General features: G+C 43.6%; 8 protein-coding genes across 8 annotated transcripts; 5 read left to right on the plus strand and 3 right to left on the minus strand.

The window, feature by feature from the left end:
• Positions 1–229: 229 nt before the first annotated feature.
• On the plus strand, positions 230–1,009 carry BYT42DRAFT_487423 (vitamin B6 photo-protection and homoeostasis-domain-containing protein; the record flags this gene model as incomplete). Its single annotated transcript, XM_051563798.1, has 4 exons — positions 230–444; positions 560–635; positions 699–784; positions 844–1,009. 4 exons carry the CDS (start codon positions 230–232, stop codon positions 1,007–1,009), a joined length of 543 nt encoding a protein of 180 aa, XP_051427951.1.
• A 153-nt stretch (positions 1,010–1,162) lies between these two features.
• On the plus strand, positions 1,163–2,105 carry BYT42DRAFT_487311 (uncharacterized protein; the record flags this gene model as incomplete). The annotated part of the gene is made up of 3 exons (XM_051563792.1): positions 1,163–1,228; positions 1,297–1,985; positions 2,051–2,105. The coding sequence occupies 3 exons, from the start codon at positions 1,163–1,165 to the stop codon at positions 2,103–2,105; spliced, it is 810 nt and encodes a 269-aa protein (XP_051427952.1).
• Positions 2,106–2,563: 458 nt separating this feature from the next.
• On the minus strand, positions 2,564–4,109 carry BYT42DRAFT_601090 (uncharacterized protein; the record flags this gene model as incomplete). Its single annotated transcript, XM_051571018.1, has 4 exons — positions 3,780–4,109; positions 3,616–3,719; positions 3,270–3,536; positions 2,564–3,203 (listed from the first exon to the last, which is right to left on the minus strand). The coding sequence occupies exons 1-4, from the start codon at positions 4,086–4,088 to the stop codon at positions 2,564–2,566; spliced, it is 1,320 nt and encodes a 439-aa protein (XP_051427953.1). The 5' UTR covers positions 4,089–4,109.
• Position 4,110: 1 nt separating this feature from the next.
• On the minus strand, positions 4,111–6,667 carry BYT42DRAFT_506937 (eukaryotic and archaeal DNA primase small subunit). The gene is made up of 15 exons (XM_051565106.1): positions 6,539–6,667; positions 6,317–6,470; positions 6,151–6,251; positions 5,919–6,076; positions 5,754–5,860; positions 5,619–5,692; positions 5,419–5,555; positions 5,300–5,358; positions 5,124–5,236; positions 4,955–5,067; positions 4,770–4,890; positions 4,573–4,710; positions 4,420–4,509; positions 4,185–4,356; positions 4,111–4,131 (listed from the first exon to the last, which is right to left on the minus strand). The coding sequence occupies exons 1-14, from the start codon at positions 6,561–6,563 to the stop codon at positions 4,334–4,336; spliced, it is 1,413 nt and encodes a 470-aa protein (XP_051427954.1). The 5' UTR covers positions 6,564–6,667; the 3' UTR covers positions 4,111–4,131; positions 4,185–4,333.
• Positions 6,668–6,680: 13 nt separating this feature from the next.
• Positions 6,681–8,228, plus strand: BYT42DRAFT_550970 (Mur ligase). The gene has a single exon (XM_051566196.1). It carries the CDS (start codon positions 6,753–6,755, stop codon positions 8,037–8,039), a length of 1,287 nt encoding a protein of 428 aa, XP_051427955.1. The 5' UTR covers positions 6,681–6,752; the 3' UTR covers positions 8,040–8,228.
• A 2,283-nt stretch (positions 8,229–10,511) lies between these two features.
• Positions 10,512–10,814, plus strand: BYT42DRAFT_488103 (uncharacterized protein; the record flags this gene model as incomplete). The annotated part of the gene is made up of 1 exon (XM_051563853.1): positions 10,512–10,814. A coding segment is annotated over one exon (303 nt), but the record flags the coding sequence as incomplete, so codon positions are not given.
• Positions 10,815–14,874: 4,060 nt separating this feature from the next.
• BYT42DRAFT_550981 (uncharacterized protein) lies at positions 14,875–16,200 on the plus strand. Its single transcript, XM_051566197.1, has 2 exons — positions 14,875–15,486; positions 15,544–16,200. Exons 1-2 carry the CDS (start codon positions 14,895–14,897, stop codon positions 15,702–15,704), a joined length of 753 nt encoding a protein of 250 aa, XP_051427957.1. The 5' UTR covers positions 14,875–14,894; the 3' UTR covers positions 15,705–16,200.
• Positions 16,201–16,906: 706 nt separating this feature from the next.
• On the minus strand, positions 16,907–18,783 carry BYT42DRAFT_541694 (6-phosphofructo-2-kinase-domain-containing protein; the record flags this gene model as incomplete). The annotated part of the gene is made up of 8 exons (XM_051565568.1): positions 16,907–17,070; positions 17,136–17,352; positions 17,413–17,481; positions 17,568–17,825; positions 17,900–18,483; positions 18,554–18,599; positions 18,669–18,688; positions 18,774–18,783. 8 exons carry the CDS (start codon positions 18,781–18,783, stop codon positions 16,907–16,909), a joined length of 1,368 nt encoding a protein of 455 aa, XP_051427958.1.
• Between the last annotated feature and the right edge of the window lie 1,377 nt (positions 18,784–20,160).

Genomic DNA, 20,160 nt, shown 5'->3' on the forward strand with positions numbered 1-20,160 from the left:
AGCTCGGATTTCTCCTTTCCCCGCTCCGTTTTCCCAGTTATTATATCTTTGTTCCTTGACGGGATAAGCTTGTATAGTCATGCTTCGAGTTTATCTGCATCATCGTTCGAGCTTATGTCGAATACCGTCTCGTTGCTCGAAACGTCTGTATACCCAGTCATCGAAACCGCAGACGCTTTTGACCGAACATTTATACGGAAGGACGAGGATCTACACTAGTTTACCAACCATGGCGAAATCCAAGTCAGCTACGGCTTCGAAAACGCACATCGCGGCTCCGGTCACTTCGGCCCCGTTGTCTTGGGAATGGTTGCAACCCGTTGATCAAGATCCCAACAACACATCCACCGGCAACTCGTGGACAGAAAAGAAACGAAAAAGTCCCAGCTTTGGGTTCACCAACTCAATCAAACAAAATATGCGAGAAATGTTCTTGCCAGTAGGGTAACGCTTTTTGTCATGGCTTGCTCTGCTTATTGTCGCTGTTCCTGAAATTGTGATCCTTTTCTTCCCATTTATGGTGGGCATTTGCAATTTGCGTTCTTTTTACTTTTTCCAGATATCCGGAATCAGTGCACGGTTGTTATAAAAAGTTCCACATGTGGTTAGGTCTTGAAACTTATGTGGGATCAGCGGTAAGTGTTGCGAAAGGTACTTTGGTCATGATCCTGTTGGCTCACGAGATGGTTCGTTTCCAGATCGGTGTCTTGTGCTCTCAAGCCATGCTGGCATCTCTTGGATTGGGAACCGTGGAAGCGACAGGCGGTGCCGTCGCCATTCAATGGTAAGAAATAAAATTAAAGCATGTCCCTGAAGCTGAATAATTACTGACTCGATCTGTAGGGTTCTCAAGGACGGTATAGGCGAGTTTGGTAAACTGTTCTTCATCAAACGGTTTGCCAGTTCGTTTGATTCGCATCCCAAGACATGGAAGTTTGTAAGTACTACAATAATGGCCTTTGGATTCATGGAAAACGAAAAGCTAATCTGTTGTTCTCGTATGCCTTAGGTCTGTGAGATTTTTTCCTCGGTGGGATCCTTTCTCCAACTGTGCACAGTCATTGCTTCGCCCAAATTGTTTTTGCCTTTGGCAGCAGGTAAGTCCGTTTTGATGTACCCATGGTGAAATAGCCTACTGAAAAAGGACTGTCTAGTGGGAAATATGTTTGAGCTTATTCACGAGAGTATTTGGATCGCCAGTCATATGACATTCACCAAGCATTTTGCCGTAAGTTGTTCCCTACCATACTCGATTTTTTTTTTCCCTTTGACTCACGTATGTTTTCAATATGACAGCCAAATGGCAATATAGGTGACATTGTTGCCAAAGACGATGCACAAATGTCGACAGCACATTTGTTGGGCATGTTATCGGGAGTGGGATTGATTTCCATTTCTCATTCTCCGGTATTCCTGTTTGGTGCGTTTGCCGTTCTTTCCCCCATCAATATTTGGTCCACTGTCAAAATGCTTCACGCGGCAGAATTCGAGATTCTCAATCAAGCCAAATTGACCTTGTTGAGTCGTTCTTTCATCGATACGGGCAATGTCGAAGGATACACGGGATTGCGCCCTCGCGAAGTAGGATTTGGGGAATGGATTAAACCTTTCGGAGCCAAAGGCGGGGTTTCGGTGCGTATCAAGATGGGACCCAGTGCCGAGGAAGCCTATGGCGGAAGTGGAGAGATCGAAGGTGTCGTGCGTGTGATGCAGCAAGAAAACTATTTATTGAACTACCACCGTAATACCATGTACATCATGTTCCACGACGATGCTTCCTCGAATGATGTGATCCGTTCCATCCTGCATTCCATAAAATTCCACGATACGCTTACAGCCAAAGGTATTACCAAGGAAACCGATTGGGAAGGCTACATGGATGCCCTCGACGAAACACTCGCGTGGGCTCACAAGGAGACCCCGGCTTTTATGGCCGAATTAGCCAGCAAAAAATGGATGACGGATGCCGTCTATTGGAATGACAGGTTTGTAACACAAGAAAAACATCAAATAGATTACCTGTCCCATTTCGGACTAACTTGTTTTGTAGTGGTATGCGATTAACGTGGGAAGGACATCAGTCCAAGGAACAGGTCTCCCAATAAGGGATTCCCCTCTTCTTTTACCATGTCAAGATTTACCCCGCATTCTGCGTTCATGTCCTTTTTCAGCATGTTCATCTTTTTTACCTTTCGCCCCCTTCTTCTTACCTCATCTTTCCTCACTTGCCTTTTTTCCAGCATTTGTTCATAATTTTTTCCCCAATCCTCTAGACATTTAGCATTTTTTGGTTTTCACAGACCTCCCACAAACTTTCTACCTTGTTCTCCCCGTTTTTCCAATCCGTGTTCATTGCTTTTTTTTCAATGCCAATTGCATCACACTTTTTTAATTCCATTTCATCCCAAAAGTATAAAGTTATCGTATAAAATATTCATTCATCTCTTTTCGAGTTATCGGATAAGCCTATCGATGATTGTTGTCGCATGTAAAAAAGTAGTATTAGGGATTTTGTACAAGGGGAATAAGCGGGTCAAAAGAAAAAAAAAAAAAGAGACGTATTTTATGCTACTGTACGGAAATTGCCAAGCTCGTAATCGGGATATTTTTCTTGGATCAGTCCAATGATGGCGTCAATATCATGACACAGCGTTTGGATCCCCGTGTCCCATTTCATGATTTCCAGCATGGATTGTTCCACACGTTGACTTTGCTGCGGTGTGCCGTTGGCAGCAGCCGCGGCGGCGCTGATCATGTTAGTCTCGCTCTCCAACTCGTACGCTGCTCCACCCGATTCAAAACAAATAAGTTTATCGAGCTGATCGATGCTGCCAATCATTCGGTTCTCTCCAATCATGTGAGAAGCATAACGTTCCGCTTGCTCACTCGTCACGTTCAAAAGCGCAGCAAGACCATCAAACGTAATGCTATTATATATTTTGGACGCTGATAAAAGATTATGCTCGATAATCGCTCGATCGAACACGGTGGTATCATCGCTTAGCCGGGCCAGATGATGGGGTTTCAGTGTGGCGGCAAATTCGGTCACTTCGTTGTGTCGAATCACACGATCCAAGTATGTTTTCTCCAACATGGAGAATGACGCAAGGTGATGAGTCCGTTCGTCTTTGTATAATGTGGCCAGACTACGGGATCGCTGAGGACCGGCACCAGCGAGGATAGCACATTGAACAGCGGCAGTACTATAGAAAAAGAAAGCTGGTCAATAGTCGAGGGCCGGGGAGCAGTCGTGTCTCAATCACACTTACAGACACTGGATGCGCTCCTCTTCGTCCAGCTGCGTTACATAACTTAATTCATGGTATTTTGAGCATGCTTCAATGAATCGCCGTTTCGCATCCAAGATCCGCGCTTGTGACAGTTTGAACATGAGGGTCAGCACAAAGTCAGCATCGTTGGTCATCAATAAGGCGGCTCGATTTAGATAGGATTCAGCTGCCACCGCTTCGTCGACTTCCAACAACAGCCGTACAATTCGAATATATATCCGCAGTTTGTAATCATCGGTAATGGCTCTGTTACGCCACCAAATCTGTTTCAGTACGGTTTTGCGCTGTTGTATCCATTTTTCTGCCCCTTGTACAGTGCAGTTACCTGTGTCCCGAATCCAAAGGAATACCCTGTAATATCCTGGCCGCTTCCAGAAACTCTTCTTCTTCTTCGTAAATGGTGGCTAGTTTTTCCCTCAATTGGGAAAGCTACATGATGCTATTGTCAGCATAAAGTTGACACTACTGCATACGCAAAACGTGTCTTACGGGCTCTTCAAAGCTGACGGCACGTGTTTGGGCACGATCAATGGCAAAGGAAAGGATTTGCTTTTGCATGGAGCGATCGGTAATGCGAGTGTCGAATAAAGTGATGAATTCTGCCAACAACTGACGCGCTACAACGAGTCCCACTTGTTCATCCAGAATCGTGTCAATGTATTCTTGCAAATGCTGCATTTGTTGCATTCCCGCAGGCAACCCCGTCAGCACATCGTTGAGCACGCTTCGAAAAGCATCGAGTTTCTCCTTTTGCTGCGCGATATTAATACACGCTTGAATGCGGCTCGTGAAATTCATGAATTGACGAATCGATATCAGAGAACAAGCAACTTGGCGAAGTCTACTTTTTTTCGATTTTTAGCTTCCGCTAGGTGACGTCTCTTACATGCCAACCTTTTTGCTCATGCTTTCTTTATACGTTTTTATTCATGTTTATCAGATATTGAAAATGCACAGGCAGATGAGTTTGTAGGATTGCATATTAGATAAAATAGTTTCTGTGAGTGTGTGTGTGATCATACAGCGTTTGCTTGCTTGCTTGTTTAGAATTCCATCGAGACAGTGTCTAATTAATAGGTATCGTTAAACGATGGTGATTTATTATTTCTGTCATGCTTGTTCTCCTTACCTCGTTTTTCGCGTTGCACATCCAATAACAGGTTGTTCACAAACTTTTTGAAAATCTCCATATAGGGTTTAAGGGACGTTTTTTCATAATCTATAACGTCTCTCCTCTGTTAGAGCATGAAATATATACCATCTTTGCTTAATGTATGTATACCTGGTAATTTTCGTTCCGTATCTCCCATATGTCGTCGGTTGTATTCATTTAGTTCTTGCGATAATGATTGAAGGGTGGGGACGGTGAGTGGATCAAAGATCTCGGGCGAATCCATTGGTATCGGTACGCACACCCGATCTGCACAGAAATGTACCATTGAGTGAGCCTGGCAACCTGAACCGTGTTCAGTCACTTACGGGTTTTGGGGTGGACACAGAATGGACTCTTCAATAAATGGTTAATCTGAATAGACACCTTATCATCAAGACGAGGATAGCAATACTGAAAGATGATGTCTCTTGCGATATTTTCTCCTTCCTAGATATAACCCACCGATGTTTGAGTTGTTGTTGATAGCAATGTAAATGCTTTTTTCACTTACAGCGGCTTTCTTTTTATCACCCTTTGTCAGTGCTTGACGCAAATCTTCCCATTTGCTGATACCAGATCTTCCTGGTTCTTCCGTCCATTTTGCATCCAACGTGTTCCTCATGTCTAATATCACATGTAAGTACCCACCGAACAAGAATAAAGATGGGCTGAATTCTTACCTGCATCGGGTAAGATGGCCAGCACCTTGCTCCAGCTTTCTTGTGTCTCCAAGATGCCTTGCTTTTCTAATAGTAAAGGCACAAAGTACGATTTGATGATATCAAGGGATCGCCTATCATACGGGACAAGTGGTGAGAAGATGAGAAAATCTTACTTTTTGCTCGACAATGCTTACCGTAAGGATGTATGCATCACGGATGGCAATTTAACTTTTCTTGCCGAGTCAGCTCCGCCCTGTGTCTCTGTTCAGCATCCATTTCCTTTTTTTGTTCGCTTTTGCAAAAGTGATGTTACCTTGATGACTTCCAAATAGCTAACAATGGCTTTTCTACTGGTGTTGTCCAGTTTTCGTGCTCTCTCATCTGATACCCAGCAATGGACACCACGTCGTCCAGAATACACCCACAATAGATGCTCAAATCCAAAATCCTCTGTCATCATCAGCGTAAGTACGCATGAGTTTTCCGCCTTTCGATTGACAAAGTTTTACGAACCTCGCAAGGCAGCATCAATGACTTTGATTGCAATGGTCATGAATTGCCAGCATTTTTCACAAATATCGCCACCGCTAACACATCGCTCTCGATCAATAAAAGGTACCGTGTTGTTTAGTCGGTTGCCAAAGTTACCTGCAACATGTTCTAATTTCATCGTAGTCGGTCATATCGATATCAAAAACGAGTTCTTTTTCGAGAGGCCGGAAGGCCTTTTCGCTCACGGTTTTCTTGTCCTTGGGCTACGCCAATGGTTACTACGTGGAAGGATCATAACCACCGTCTGTCCATCCCACTCACCTTGACAGTGTATACCGCACCGATATCCATTTTGACCGGTTGTAACCGTTCAATTTCCTTTCTCAAATGGTTCACATCCGCAAACGAGTTGTAACGAATATAAATATCGGAAGCCAACGTGAAACTGAATTCGCGATTGATGAAGTTCTTGGTAGGCACTAAACCACGTCAAGCCGTCAATATCCAATCCGGCCCCAAAAACACAACCGGTCAAACTAAATCATTGCATTACCCAGGTCGTAGTTGAGCCATTGAAAGTAGGTTTTGTATGGGAAGAAGCGTTCGTAAAACATGCGCAGTAAAAAGATGGGATCTTCGTCTCGAGAAGTGAAGCTAAACCGATGAAAAATTCAGGTCAATTCGCCATTTCGATTACTTGGGCCCTTTTTTCCACCTACTCCATGGGTTCATCCATTTGAGAACGAGCAATCGTTTGGTGCACGGGTGTTTGTAACTGCACACTGGCAAATCGATTGTCGACGTGATCCAGCATGTCTTCGTCGTCATCTTTAAATATATCCTCTGCGGCCATATCTCTCAGCTCTTCGTGGACTATCAGACCGACATATGAGTACCATATATATATATCTATAGTGAATGAAGGTGATGCAAAGTATTACGTTGCAATGGGTCGGTGGCAGCCATGATATAATGGGTAATGTAACAATAGATCAGACGCGTGAAAAAAGCCTTGGAATTTTTTAAAACGCGTCCCAAAAATCGAGAGTTTTGTGAGTGGCCAATTTTTTTTTTGGCAACGCACACAAGTCACGACAGTCGGATTCGTTCGAGTGCCTGACTTTTTTCCAATGCAATTTTTCAGTTTAACCCATTATGGAGTTTGGCTTGGAGCGCACACAACGTCTGTTGCAAGCCCTCGGTAATCCCCATCATGCATTCAAGGTGATCCATGTAGCTGGAACCAACGGGAAAGGGTCAGTGTGTGCGTACATTGCGTCGGTTCTGCTTCAAGCCCAGCTCAAGGTCGGCCGATTCAATTCTCCCCATCTGCTTGAACCCCGTGACAGTATCAACGTGAATGGCGCACCCCTCGCACAAGCCATGTACGATCATGCCTGTACGGTGGTTCGAGATACCGATAAAACGCACCGTATCAAAGCTTCATCTTTTGAGTTGTTGGTAGTCACTGCTTTTTGGGTGTTTCGAGAAATGCAACTAGACTATGTGATTTTGGAAGTGGGTCTGGGTGGTCTGCTCGACGCCACCAATGTTGTGGAACACCCACTGTGTAGTATCATCACGCCCATCGGACTGGATCACGTTGATATATTAGGGGGATCGCTTCAGACAATTGCCCAAGCCAAAGCCGGTATCATGAAACCCGGTTGTCCGGTGATCATTGCTCCGCAGGATAATCCGGAGGCCCTGGAGACGCTCATTGGCCAAGCTCAAACTGTCAATGCACCCTATATCGTGGTATCACCCGCTCAATTCGTTTCTGACGATCGTTGTCGCCTGGACTATACCTTTGATGATACCCGTGTTCACTATGAGTATCCTGTTGTACTGCATGGCGATTACCAGCGGGTCAATTCGGCTACGGCTGTCACTGCTCTGGATTGGCTTTCTCGACGAAACGTGATCCCCCCTCTTGCACCCATACTGGAAAAAGGCATGGCCGCAACACGATGGCGTGGACGAATGGATTGGCTGACGGTCATCGATTATCCCAAGTTATCGGTTATTTCCGGTCTGTACAGTATGCTCGTCGACGGCGCCCATAATCTTCCTGCAGCGCAAGCCCTTCGTCGGCATGTCGATGCCTTGTGTCAAAAATACAAGCTGTCGCGGACGCTTTGGGTGATTGGTGCCACCGAAGGAAAAGATATCGATAGTATACTAAAGCAGCTAATTCACACTCATGACGCCGTTATATCTGTACCGTTTTCGCAACCAGCCGGTATGCCGTGGATCCACTGTGTCGCACCAGAGAAGATTGCCGAGCGTGCGCAGAATTGGACCTCGGAAACATACGCAACCGATTCCTTATCCGCAGCTCTTCAACAAACATCCTTCATCTATCACAAAGACAACGATTTAGTCGTTCTTTGTGGATCCCTGTATCTCGTCGCTGATCTCTATCGCCTGATAGAACAATAAAATTTTGCTTCTCGTCTGGACCGAGTTGTCACAGGAAATTTGGACGAATTGGGCATGCGTGGTATATAACATAAATAGTTTTGGATCGGCCGATACTGCATATTGTTTGCGTCGTACACCTTCAAATATAATGGCATCTATCAGCAGTCAAGGATCCAAATTGGATTGCGTGCGTAGGGAACGAGTGCGCGATCGATGTACCATAGATCCAGTCTCACGACGGTCGTTTTTAGGTTTAATCAAACAAGAATAATAGGTAAAAATTGTCGCACATAGTATGTTGAATTAAGGCGAAACGAAAACGTTCGCTCAGTTTCTTTTTTTTTTTTTTTTTTTTTTTTTTGATTGCAAAAGAAATGTCGCCGGCGCTGTTGATCCTCACATCCTCCCATACGATTATCGATTAAAAGAATTTTAGCAGCGAATTCCCAAATGGTCGTGGGAAGATCCAACAGAGTAATATGATCCTTCATGCGATGAGACAAACCGTCATGATAGCGACCTAACAGGGCGGCATTGTTCCAGCCACTCTTGACAGCCACACGACGGTAAGTGGCGGTATAATCTGATGCAGGGGATGACCTCTGACGGACGCGGATCAGGGCGGTTTCAGTTATCGAAAATACATCGACAATACCAAAAGCAGCACGGACTTTGTCGAGGAACGCAGTGAAGGTCAACATGCACGGATCAAGATCATCCGTACCCAATTTTTCCAGGTAATGACAAGCCCAAGGATAAGCGAGCAATCTTTACTATACCCCAACGATATCCTTCTGACACCAAGTAACCGCTATCGTCAAACGTGTCGTTGTATCCGCTCTTCTTGATACTACTGGCCATAAGATCGAATGCTGCACAAGGGATTCCAACTGTACAATATATGCCGAGGTACTGTATTATGTCTGATGACATGTCAATCATGCAAACGCAATCAACCATTTTTCTGTAACCATGCGATCAATCGATTTTTATGCAATAGTATATCATGAATCAAGCTTGATCCTGGCCAGATCACTCATCCCTACTATGTCCGATGACAAGTCAGTCATGTAGATCCAATTGCCCATTTCTATCATGATTCACTATGCGATCAGTTGGTTTTGGGGATATTGTAACATAAGTCAAACTTGATCCCGACCAGATCATTACCAGAATGCTGATTATGCCGTTGCTGTAAACGTTACTCGCGCGTCCATGGCTCTCTGCATGCACTTGAGATCGAACTTTTATTAACCGTAAATAATCAATCTTAGGCCTGCTTGGATTTAAGAATCACAGATCTAGCAAAGCAGTGAAAGAACTGGGTAATGAAGAAGGCTGATAAAGAGGATGCTGAAACGCTTTATAATACATTGGAGAAATGGATGATCTCTGTTAGAAAGCTGTATGAGACCAGCTGTCTTTATTTCGAAAAAATAAGCATACATTCAGATTGTGTTGAACGCTCGAAAGCTACTGTTAAGGTGATAAGCTTATCCCCAGTCGCTCGAGGGTCATAAATGCTGTCAATGACTGTCCGTGCTTACTGCATTCAAACGGGGAAATAGCTGTATACAGAGATGTGTTTCGTCTCAGGCGAATATTTTCGTTGACCATCGTCATAAGCCGAGAATCCTTCTTCAAAAACGTATGTATGGTCATTGAAAAGCTACGAATAATAAGAGTTTCATTGTCCCAAAACTATTCTCACGTCGCTTAGTTCAGTATTACAGACCTCAAGGTCTCCTTCTCGTTATCAAGACAAAATATCTTGTTGTTCTGTGCCCAATGAATTTCTTTTCCTAAATTTTTAGTCGATAGGCAAGACATGGCCAAAGATCCGGGCTAAATCTCTATCAGAAACAGGTCCTGTATGTTTCCAATGATTTCACATACCCTTCAATAGTCTCGTACCCGTTGCGAATATTCAGTCTCACATCGCTTCTTCGCGATAGATACCAGAATGCACCATTTCTGAGGCATGACTAGAGTATGATATTAGCTGAATAATACAGAATAAGACTCTCACTCCCAACTCACAACGGAAGATTTGGATGCTTCCAACCAAAACTTCCAGCAACACCATGTCGGCTGCACCCCATCTTTGACCAAAATTATCCAGCAAAATTGATTGGACGTTGCGATTTCCATTATCCAAAGATAATTTTAGGACGTAAGTTGGTAAATAAAAAATATGGCACAGTCGCTTTGTATTTGGGGACATCTCGTTTTCCTCTGTCTACAACTTTAACCTGATGGGTAACCCTCTTGTTTATGACTGTAGCGTATTGGAAGTGGGTCTCTGCCTGCGACTTTAGCATATCTCTCACAAGGTAAGATGCCTAATGTTTCTGTCTGGTGCTCCATAACCGCTTTGGTCCTCCTTTTCTAGCACAGCACGGTTTCCCTACCTGCCATGATTGTCGCTCATCGGATGCTATCACTTATTTGGGGTTTCCAATTTTTTTGTCCCCTGCTCAGTTATAGCGTTTCCTGGATCATTTGCTCGTTGCCATTCAAACTGGATGGAATATACACCAACGTAACCTTTCTGTGCGTGATCGTGCGACCGTTCTGAACACACTCGTCTTGTCCCGTCTCTGGCCTGTTTTACGTCTTACAGGAGCCCCCAAAAGTTCCTTCTGGAACAAACCCCGGTCCACATGTAGCCACTTTCTCATGCATCGCAGGTTTCCCAAAATCCAATATGACCATCTTTGTCTTCCCCGCTCTCAAGGTGGACTCCAGATACTTGACGCAAAACTTCAACAGCATGCTCTGGTTCTCCGTTAGTTGTTGCCCCCTCCAGTACCCTACTTCCGATCCAACAAGCTGCTGTTTTGCCATCCCATACCTTGTCCATCGTTTCTTGGCTATGAGGCCCAATATCTGTGATCACAGAGCTCAGTTCGCTTTCAAAGAAGCTCGAAGTCCCAGATGGATCCACAAACCTTCCTCTATCACAACCTTGCTGTACCACGCGGCGGACGGTTTGCCACATGACCATGATTTTCCAACCATTCCCAGCACTCGTCTTCCAGTTACCTAATGAAAGACATACGATCATTTTCCTAAGCTCCACATAAAAAGCACAGTTATTGAAAATAAAGTTGTATGTTACTGATCTGATTGCTGCTCCTTCTTCTTTTCTTTTTTTTATTGTTGTATTGTTGGCTTTTGAGGAAGTCGTAAGTGGCTCCCTAACTCAAATTTGTTTCACCACTTGTAAGAATGCGAAAACGAAGCCACTGTAATGGCGTTTCTCCATGGTGTTACAGGTATCCATGATTCTTTTCGACAAAACATATTCCTGTGAAAACCAATGGTGCTTAACCTTATCTTGCCACTTATTTGTTCTATTGGGTGGAGCTCAGGAGAGTAAGCGGGAGGATACACACATTCGCATCCAAATACTTCATGTATTTTCATATTTTTATAAGTATGAATATGAATGGGTACATTGTCCCTGCCTATACTGTCAGGATCACGCATTATACAGTACTGGCTAACCATCTATAAGCTGTTCGAGTGTGAATGGCCAACTGCTTTGTTGCAGCTGATGCAGTCATATACAGTATCAAGATACTTTCCGATAACAGTTTCAAGATGAACTGTATACATGATCTTATCATAAAGGTATGATGGTGAAAACAGTAAATCACTTTATTTACAGAAGTACCGATACAATTTATGATACATTCACTATATTACAGCGCCAATCGAAACCAGACTTGGATTAAGGATACTTGCAGCCAACCGAGAGAAACCATGGAGACAGTATGAAGCAGGCGACGGCGGAGGATGATGGATGATGGATGACAAGCAAATAAAAAAAAAGAGATTGAAAAATATGCTTACCATTGAGCCAGACAAAACCAAGACGGAAGAGAAGGGTAGGGAAGACGGTAAGATAAGGATGGATATGGAAGGGTAAAGAGTGGAGAAGAGAAGGGTGAAGTGTGGAGAAGGGAAGGGTGGGGAGTGGGAAAGGAAGGATGAAAAGTGAGGAAGGAAGGGGTGGAAAGTGGGAAAGGAAAGAGTGGAGAGCGGACTAAGTGAAGGGCGGATACGGAAATAAAAGTTGGCAAGGAAGGGAAGGATGGAGAGCGGGAAGGGAAGAGAAGGGAAGGGAAGGGAAGGGAAGGGAAGGGAAGGGAAGGGAAGGGAAGGGAAGGGAAGGGAGGGGAGGGGAAGGAAAAAAGAGGGAAGGGGAAGTGGAGAGTGGCAAAAGGAAGGGCGAAAATAGGGAAAGGAAATTGGATAAGGAAGAGAAGGGCAAAGAGTGGGGAGGGAAGGAAAGGGAAGGAAAGGGAAGGGAAGGGGAGAGAAGCGGAGGGAAGAGTGAGTAGGAAAGGGAAAAGGAAAGTGAAAAGAAGGGTAGATAAAGAGGGGAATGGAAGGGTCGAAAGGAGAGGGAAGGGAAGGTTGGGGACCACTTACCTTGTTTACTTACCTTCTTGACCTATCTTGTTCACTAACCTTGTTCACTTACCTTGCTCACTTACCTCGTTTAGATTATTGACCTATAGTAAAAATGGGGAAAAAAGAGCAAGTATCAGTAAATGATGTCCTTCAACTGTAGCCATAAATTACTGTGAAGAAAAGAAAATGCTGTCATCCATCATCCACAAAAGAGATCTAAAGAAAAAATGACATGATGATCCATTAGCAGCTTATCAAAAGAGCCATGGGAAAGTAGCAGAAGTAGAAAAACGAAGAAAAAGACGAAGAGCAAAAAAAAAAAAAAAAAAAAAAAAAAAAAAGGAAAACGACGCCCTTTTTCGTTTTATCATTCATCGTTTCCGTCGTCGTTTGAAAACTTTTTCACATAAAGTTTGCTTCGCTTCATTCCATTGGATCGAATCCATCATTGACATCATGTCGACAACGTCCATCCCTCTGTTTACTGCCAAGAACGGCCCAAATTTGGCTACCGTCATTTTTTCATCTGGGTCCTCGGTTACCAAAAAGGGCATGCCCAGCAAATCAGTATTTGCTAACGAGCTCCCATCTCGATGAAAAAAGACGCGGGAAGTGGGGAACCATACATAATCGCTGACAAAGGGGACGACGGTGTGAAGAAATCTAACTGTCAGATTTAAAGAAATAACCCCATCAGTGCACAGATCAAGGTTTTATGCGCAGCAGATGGGCCTTAAAAAGCAGATCGGTGGAATTCTGCCATGCCGCGGATACCACCTCTTCATGGATGCTGCTGGTCCAAGGTTCGTACATCAAAAAGCCTTCATGGAAACAAAAGAAAAATATTCATCCATCGCGTATGCTACCAGGCGATAAACAGCACTTCTAATCACAAAAAAACACACTGTCAAATGGAAGCACTGAAGTGTCATTCATCCATCGGATCAGGAAAAAGGTCCGCAAAATCGCGCCACCACAGAATCCTTTCTTTTCTTTTCTTTCAAAGGTGAACTTGGCCAATTTATTTCCATGGCTTCCGCAAACTTGACACATTACTTTTTTAAAACCGACGTTTCCCTTGCTTAAAATAATGGTGGATTCCCCACTTTCCGCATCGTTATTCATCGAGATGGGAGCTCGTTAGAAAGATTGACCTTGCTAGACGTGCCTTTTTTGGTAACAGAGGACCCAGATCAAAAACGACGGTAGCCAAATTTGGCCCATTGTTGTAAAAAATAGGCATGAATATTGTCGGCATGATGTCAATGATGGATTCGCACCTTCGGGAAAAGTATTCAAGTATTCGATTTTTTGCATATTGCAGGTTCGAATGTTCCCAAACAATTCAAAAATTTGAATATGCTAGCCATAAGGATTCAAAAAGCCTTAAAAACCTTGCTTTAGCAAATGTATGATAATTCATCATCGATGGGAAGTTCTTCGTTTTTCTGGGTTCAATATAGATTATTCTCGAGTATCTGAGCCTTTTGCCTGGCTTACAGATCCTACAACTCACTCAACGTCAACGATTATTTGGTAGGTTCAGCATTTCATCTTCTTTCACTTATCTTGAATTACTTCGACCGACGCAAAGCTTTTTTCACAGCCTTGAAAATGATCGCAAAAGAAAAATTTGAGAACACCAAATACTGTCTCTGAGCTTGTTGAACAGAACCGTCCCGAGCAGTTCTATCAGTCCCCAAACATGCAGATGAACGAAATGAATCCCTGACGCTTCCACCAAAAACTCTCCCGTAATTGAATAAAATAACTTCCAGTCTCCAAAATTTTCATTCTCACCTATGTGAATTCCAATGTAAACCAGGCCAAAAAGTTGCCTAACTGGTCCTTGCACTGTACTTCGGCAATTAATTGCTCTGAAAACGGACTCCAGTTCTCAGGACAGTTCGCAACAACAGGCAGCGCAATGGCATCCATTTTCCTCGTATTACAAGCGGACACGTCATTGAGGTCGTTGTCGTTGTCATCGTTATTTATCTCAAACATAAGATAGCCTTTCACTTTGAGTGAACCGCTTCCTATTCGTATATTCTGTCACTCTCGCAGCAAAATTCCTGCATTTCAGTAAGAAATGGTTCCAAAAAACTAAAAATGCCTGCAGGCGTTATTGGGACCAACTGTGGCGGAGATATCGAGGAAGGCTTATCACTTGGCTTATACAGCGGCCATCCAATTCTGGCACTGCCGAGGGCTCTCCAGCTGGTATTGTTGTACGCAAGAAGTCGAGTTTTTTCTGAAAACAATAGTTTAAGGAGCCTCTGATGAAATAGCCGCAGCTGTTGCATATTCTTGTCTCAATTCTTTTCGACATGATATGAAGTGAGTGAAACGGGAAAAGGCTGCTGAGATTGATTTTTGCGTTGCCAAAAAACATTTTCCGCCCGCTTGTTTTGCTTTTTTCTCTCACTCTCTTCTTTATTCTTTCTTTCAATGTCACAAAGTCAAGATTCTGCAACCCAGCTATTCACAACCTTCATTGGGATAATTTCTGAGTGCAAAGCTCTGGTCACTGCACTCGACACGCTTAGAGTTAATCTCGTAGCAATGAACTGCAAACTTGACGAGCTCAATACCCGACTAGAGGTGGCGTCGCCAAACGAAAAATCGCAAGCACTCCCATTGTATCAGCATGTTGGTAGTGAGTCAAGTCCCTTCGCGTACATGCCGATCAGACGCACGATACAGCATCGCCAATATGGTTCTGGTGCACCCAGAAAGTGGAGCTGGGAGCTCTTCAAGATCTTGGGGTGCGACGTCCTCAAGGAAAGGTGGGATGACAGCCTCCTGACCACCTTTAAAAAGAACGTAAAAGTGTTTACGAAGAGGCTGGTTTGGGACCTCCGGTCGAGGCATTCGTTACCCGCAACGGCAACATGGTCGGATCTTCCCTCCCCGATCCAGAACGAAGCTGTGCTGTTGTTGGAGGGAGGAGTAGGTGTGGATTTCCCGTTGAAAGCTTGTGCGGGCAACTGGGGCGCGCGCCTTCTGATGGTTCACGCGTTCCAAAAATGCAAAGTGAAAGGTAAGCTTGCAAATGGGCTGTTGCTAACCTGTGTCAGGTATTAAATCTTGTTATTAGAAGCCGTGGAACCTGAAGAAGGTGACGCCAGGTATGTTATAATGCGATACATGTCTTTGATGTTTTATGAACTAATGAAGAGCTACTTCAACGGATTTTACAGAATCCATGCTTCAGCTGAGGGAAGGTACGTTTTACTCCGTGTGTTCTTGTATAGATGAAGGCCTGTCGAAGCTGGTTCACTTACATCTCACAGCTAACTAATCACATTCTCTTATGATGCAGCATTTGCGACGAAGAAGTCTTGGCGCAGGACGAGCAGATGGCCGTTTCTGCTGAAGTTCACTCTCTCGCCAACGAGGTGAGCACATCGCCTTTGTGCACAGCTGTGCGAATGGGCTTTGACGCTCAGCTGTCCAGCGATGAGGACAACGAATTTGCCGGTGCTAAAGCTTTGCCAGGTAGAGTAATGATAGTCACAGCATCCAACCAAGCAGTGTGGCAAAAACATTAGGTTCATCTTGCCAATGTTGACTTCCTTGACAAATCATCTAACATCTTTCTGAAGGCAAGAAACGTGGTCGCCCGGCGAAAGCTATCAATTCCCGTAGTCTGTCCAAAGCTGTAACTACGAAGAGAGTCAAGAAGACTTTGACAAATAGGAAATCTCTTGAATAATCCTATTAATTTATTTAATAAACCAAATTATAAAAACCATTCGTGCGTGCTGTTGCTATTTGAATAAAAAAAAATGGAAGTGAGGTTCCAACCAATAACAATGCCGGTTGGAAGCCAATCAGAGAGACCCAACATGTTTCCAAGATTCAGAAAATACTCTAAATTATTCAATCGGAAACTCGAAAAATAATCGGAAAATTCCTGATTTTTTACAAACTTGAGTATCATATCCAAATATTCGAATATTATTTCCTTATCTATTTCTCTGGGAGAAGTAAAGACAAAGTCGACAAATTAGAAAGAACAAGGAGCATCAGGCGGAGAAGGTAAAAACCAAGAAAAGATAGATGCCAAAATGGGTTGAATAATGAAAAATCAGGACGACAAAGAAGGATATGATGATGATATTGAAAAGAACAATTTGATACTCCAGGTGGCATTTTTGGCACCAAGGAAAAGAACGCGTACCAAACCGAGTGATACAGTCGATCCTTGGTGCAGCCTCCTACTTCAGTGGTGCTTTGGTGGGCCCGAACGATGAAGAGTCACCGCCCCAAGTCAGGGCTGAAGGATCCCTTTTTCCCATTGTTTTAATAACCAACGAATGACGCAGCTGACGGTTGTAGTAGTGTGTACAAGAGGGGTATAGGTGCATACAGATTCATATCGGATACAGTTACAGTGAAGCCCGTTCCAAAGGCGCTATGATACAAATTTTCTTTTCTTTTCTTTTTTTTGTCCAATTCTATTGACCTGAGGTTTGTGATCGTTTAGGTGTTACAGGCGGATTGAGAGGCCAAATAGGTGAGGCAGCATCGGCAATTTCGCCGCTGGCACCGGCATTGATCCCTTTTTCGCTTTTAGCACGATGCACACGCGGACGATACGTGTCCACTGCGTCCACTTGCACTACGGTAACAGAGGCATGTCAGGACTCGCCAACATAGTCCCACTTTTTATCTTGTATATCTCACCTTTATAATGCTTCTCTTCGCACAGATAAGCGGCTGGTTTCAGTTCAATCACTGTATGTAATGGGATGCGTACATACGGTAATTCTTCATGATTCAGATTCATGAAATACCCATACATGCATCGTATCGTAGCTTGATGCGCAATAATCAAAATATTCTCTTGTCGTTCCAATTCCATAATAGCCGGCTCCAGACGCAATACAAGATCTCGGTAACTCTGTGCAAAAGTCATTTTCACTGATCGGTATATGGCATATTGTTGCCAATTATCGCTTACCTCACCACCTCGATATCGATAGTTGAATTTATCTTCATCCCTTGCTGCAAAATCATCAGGATACTTTTCCTATTGTTGTCGATTTTAGCGCGGCAAAAAGTCCTAATTAGTACTGGTGCAGAACTTGGACCACTTCCTTTGTATGACATGATTACCGCAATCTCCGCATAAGTCATGCCGTCACAAACTCCGGTATTTAATTCATCCAAGGCCTTCCATTGTTTCTTTGGGTACGGCAAATGAGCGGCTGTTTGGATCGTCCGTTTCATAGACGAAGTCCACACGGTCAAAGGACGATCACCGAGATTTTTGGCAATCAAATCAGGAAGGAGTCGTGCATACTCTAAACCACGTGGCGACAGATCGGCATCCCCTCCAATTTTGTCTTGGACATTAAAAACCGATTCACCGTGCTATGGCCATGTACCTCACGTGAATAACAGGAATCCGCAATCTTTTTTTCCGTGTATTGGTTGTAAAAACTTACTCGGCTGAACCAGATACGCTTCGGACGAATGTGGAGATTCATGAGATAAAATACGATTTTGCTTTCAAGAAAACCTTGGATCATGTTGATGACGTATTGACTGCCAACATTGATGAGTTTGATGTAGCTGTAATCCTGTTCGGTGATGGTTTCGTAAAACCCTTCATAATGCGAAATGCGCGCAACAAAGTCCTTCGTGGCAGTATCAGGATCCACGCCTTGGTAATCGGGCGATGATAGTTTGACGTCTCTGATGTTCGATAGGATGACGCTCTCGTCTTGACATATAGATTCGATGAACAGGATTTGGATATCATGCTTGGTCAACTCTTCATGTAACCATGTCCTACGTTCCGTGGTACTATTGGTGGCATCGTAAATGGCCACCGTGCCTTCATCCTCTTCAAACCATCGAAGCATATCTCTCAAAGCGTATTGTGCTGCTTCACGACGTTGACTCAACCCTTCTTGATTGTGAATGTCAAAGAATGCATGCGACATATGCGCACCAGCGATTTTGCGTCTGTAGTTGCCGACATTGAAAAGCTCGCATTGAATGCCTAACCAGTTCAAGTAACGTCGAACTATAATAATGCGTTGCATCAGCACTTTCCTGCCATCCCCCTACCAATGCCCCATAAATGTCATATATACTTTTTTGTGCAATATAGGTCTTTCCTCTGGCCGGCAGACCCACCATCTACCGTAAATGGGACTTGGTTAAGCTTCCATTGGATAACCCTTGCTGAATGCTGAATGCCCAACTTACCACACACACAAGTCGCACATCTACCAATGGAAATAATAGGATGCATTAGTCATTTTATTCAATGAAATTCCACCTCCACTGACATTTCGCCTTTCTGTTACTCACTTGCAGTCATAATATGTTACAATGGCTCAAAAGAGTGGAGTTCAGAAGGTTCTTTTGCAAAAAAAAAACCAGATAAAATCTCCGGAATTTTGAATGTCAGCTGTCAATCTCGGACGGCCATACCGGGCTCACCGCGCCAACAACCTCCATTGATTGCAATAACCATGCAATTAAACGTTTCTTTGAACTTCGATCCAAGTCCCTGTTGGAAAGATAATTGCCCCATTCAAGGTGCTTCTATGCTTCTTTGTTTGTTCAAGAATAAAGTAATAAGAAAAAAAAGAAAAAAAACTCAAAAACTTTATCGCACCACCTTCTATGACACATTCCTTTTTTTGTCTGCTTACATAAAAATTTGCCGCTGATCATGATTCAGCCGTCAAGTAACGTAAGCCCAATGGAGCGCGGATACAATTCCTGGTTCCCTGAAACGTCATTGTAGCGTCCTAAACAGATTTTTTTATATTACAGGTGGAGACAGACCAATAGCAAATTGGAAAGCAATCCTTTTCAATCCTTCAAATGAACCTTAGTTACAGTGCCTATAGGAAACAAAACACCAAATGACTGTCAACAACTGATAATATGATATCACTGTACGTACGACCACGTTCGCGTGCTCATGCTTCCGGCATGAAAAGCCACCAGCGATTTTGCTTGAATCCCTGTAGGATTAATAACTTTCTGACCGATAAATCAAGCGACTAACACTATTTTCTGTTGGTTACCTTGGACAATGACATTTTGTCAAACACAATTTGACTGGTGATTTGACCCAAAGTTTAATACAAGTCTGCCAATCAACTTTTTTTATGATACGAGGCACTGATAAATCAACCCATGCAAAATTATTACAGACACGTTGTATGATGGACAATGATAAACGTATACAGTATCTGCAACTGAAGCATGCCATGAGTTGCTAAGAAAAATAGAGTCGAGGCATACCAGCGTCCAACAGTAGAGAACATGGGATGATGCGAAGTGACGTGTTATGCAACCTATTCACATCCAGGGGCTGATAATACGGCAGCTATAATGGGCGATGCAACATAATAGCTCCCCACTCCCATCGTGCGGTTATGAGACGAAATGTAACCAGTGGGGGCAGATGGCCCCAAAATTGTTATTATCATAACAGCTTCCAGCACGATCGGTGTAGATTTAATAAAACATTTGATGCCATATTCATAAATTAATGAATATAGCAAACTTGGACGGAACTAGCCTTTCACTCAATGGTCCATCTCGATCCATATTTATTTTTATTTTTTGACAATGATTCCAGAAACGTTACGGCAATCGACACAAACTCATACAATTTATCAAGACAATACGTCGTGCTGCAAATGGCCCAAACCGTCACTATGCCCATGAGTGACATTGG

This window comes from Radiomyces spectabilis (assembly GCF_025331425.1).
Source record: "Radiomyces spectabilis strain NRRL 2753 chromosome Unknown BYT42scaffold_1, whole genome shotgun sequence".
Taxonomy (NCBI): Eukaryota; Fungi; Mucoromycota; class Mucoromycetes; order Mucorales; family Radiomycetaceae; genus Radiomyces; species Radiomyces spectabilis.

What these genes read in the sequence shown, in the direction of transcription:
- BYT42DRAFT_550981 (XM_051566197.1), top strand. Translation starts at nt 14,895, where the DNA reads ATGTCACAAAGTCAAGATTCTGCAACCCAGCTATTCACAACCTTCATT. An exon ending in CCAAAAATGCAAAGTGAAAG is followed by an intron (nt 15,487 to 15,543) that starts GTAAGCTTGCAA and finishes TCTTGTTATTAG; the next exon opens with AAGCCGTGGAACCTGAAGAA.
- BYT42DRAFT_506937 (XM_051565106.1), bottom strand. Translation starts at nt 6,563, where the DNA reads ATGGCTGCCACCGACCCATTGCAAC. An exon ending in TACGGAACGAAAATTACCAG is followed by an intron (nt 4,510 to 4,572) that starts GTATACATACAT and finishes GAGACGTTATAG; the next exon opens with ATTATGAAAAAACGTCCCTT. An exon ending in TGTGCAACGCGAAAAACGAG is followed by an intron (nt 4,357 to 4,419) that starts GTAAGGAGAACA and finishes CCTATTAATTAG; the next exon opens with ACACTGTCTCGATGGAATTC.
- BYT42DRAFT_550970 (XM_051566196.1), top strand. Translation starts at nt 6,753, where the DNA reads ATGGAGTTTGGCTTGGAGCGCACACAACGTCTGTTGCAAGCCCTCGGT.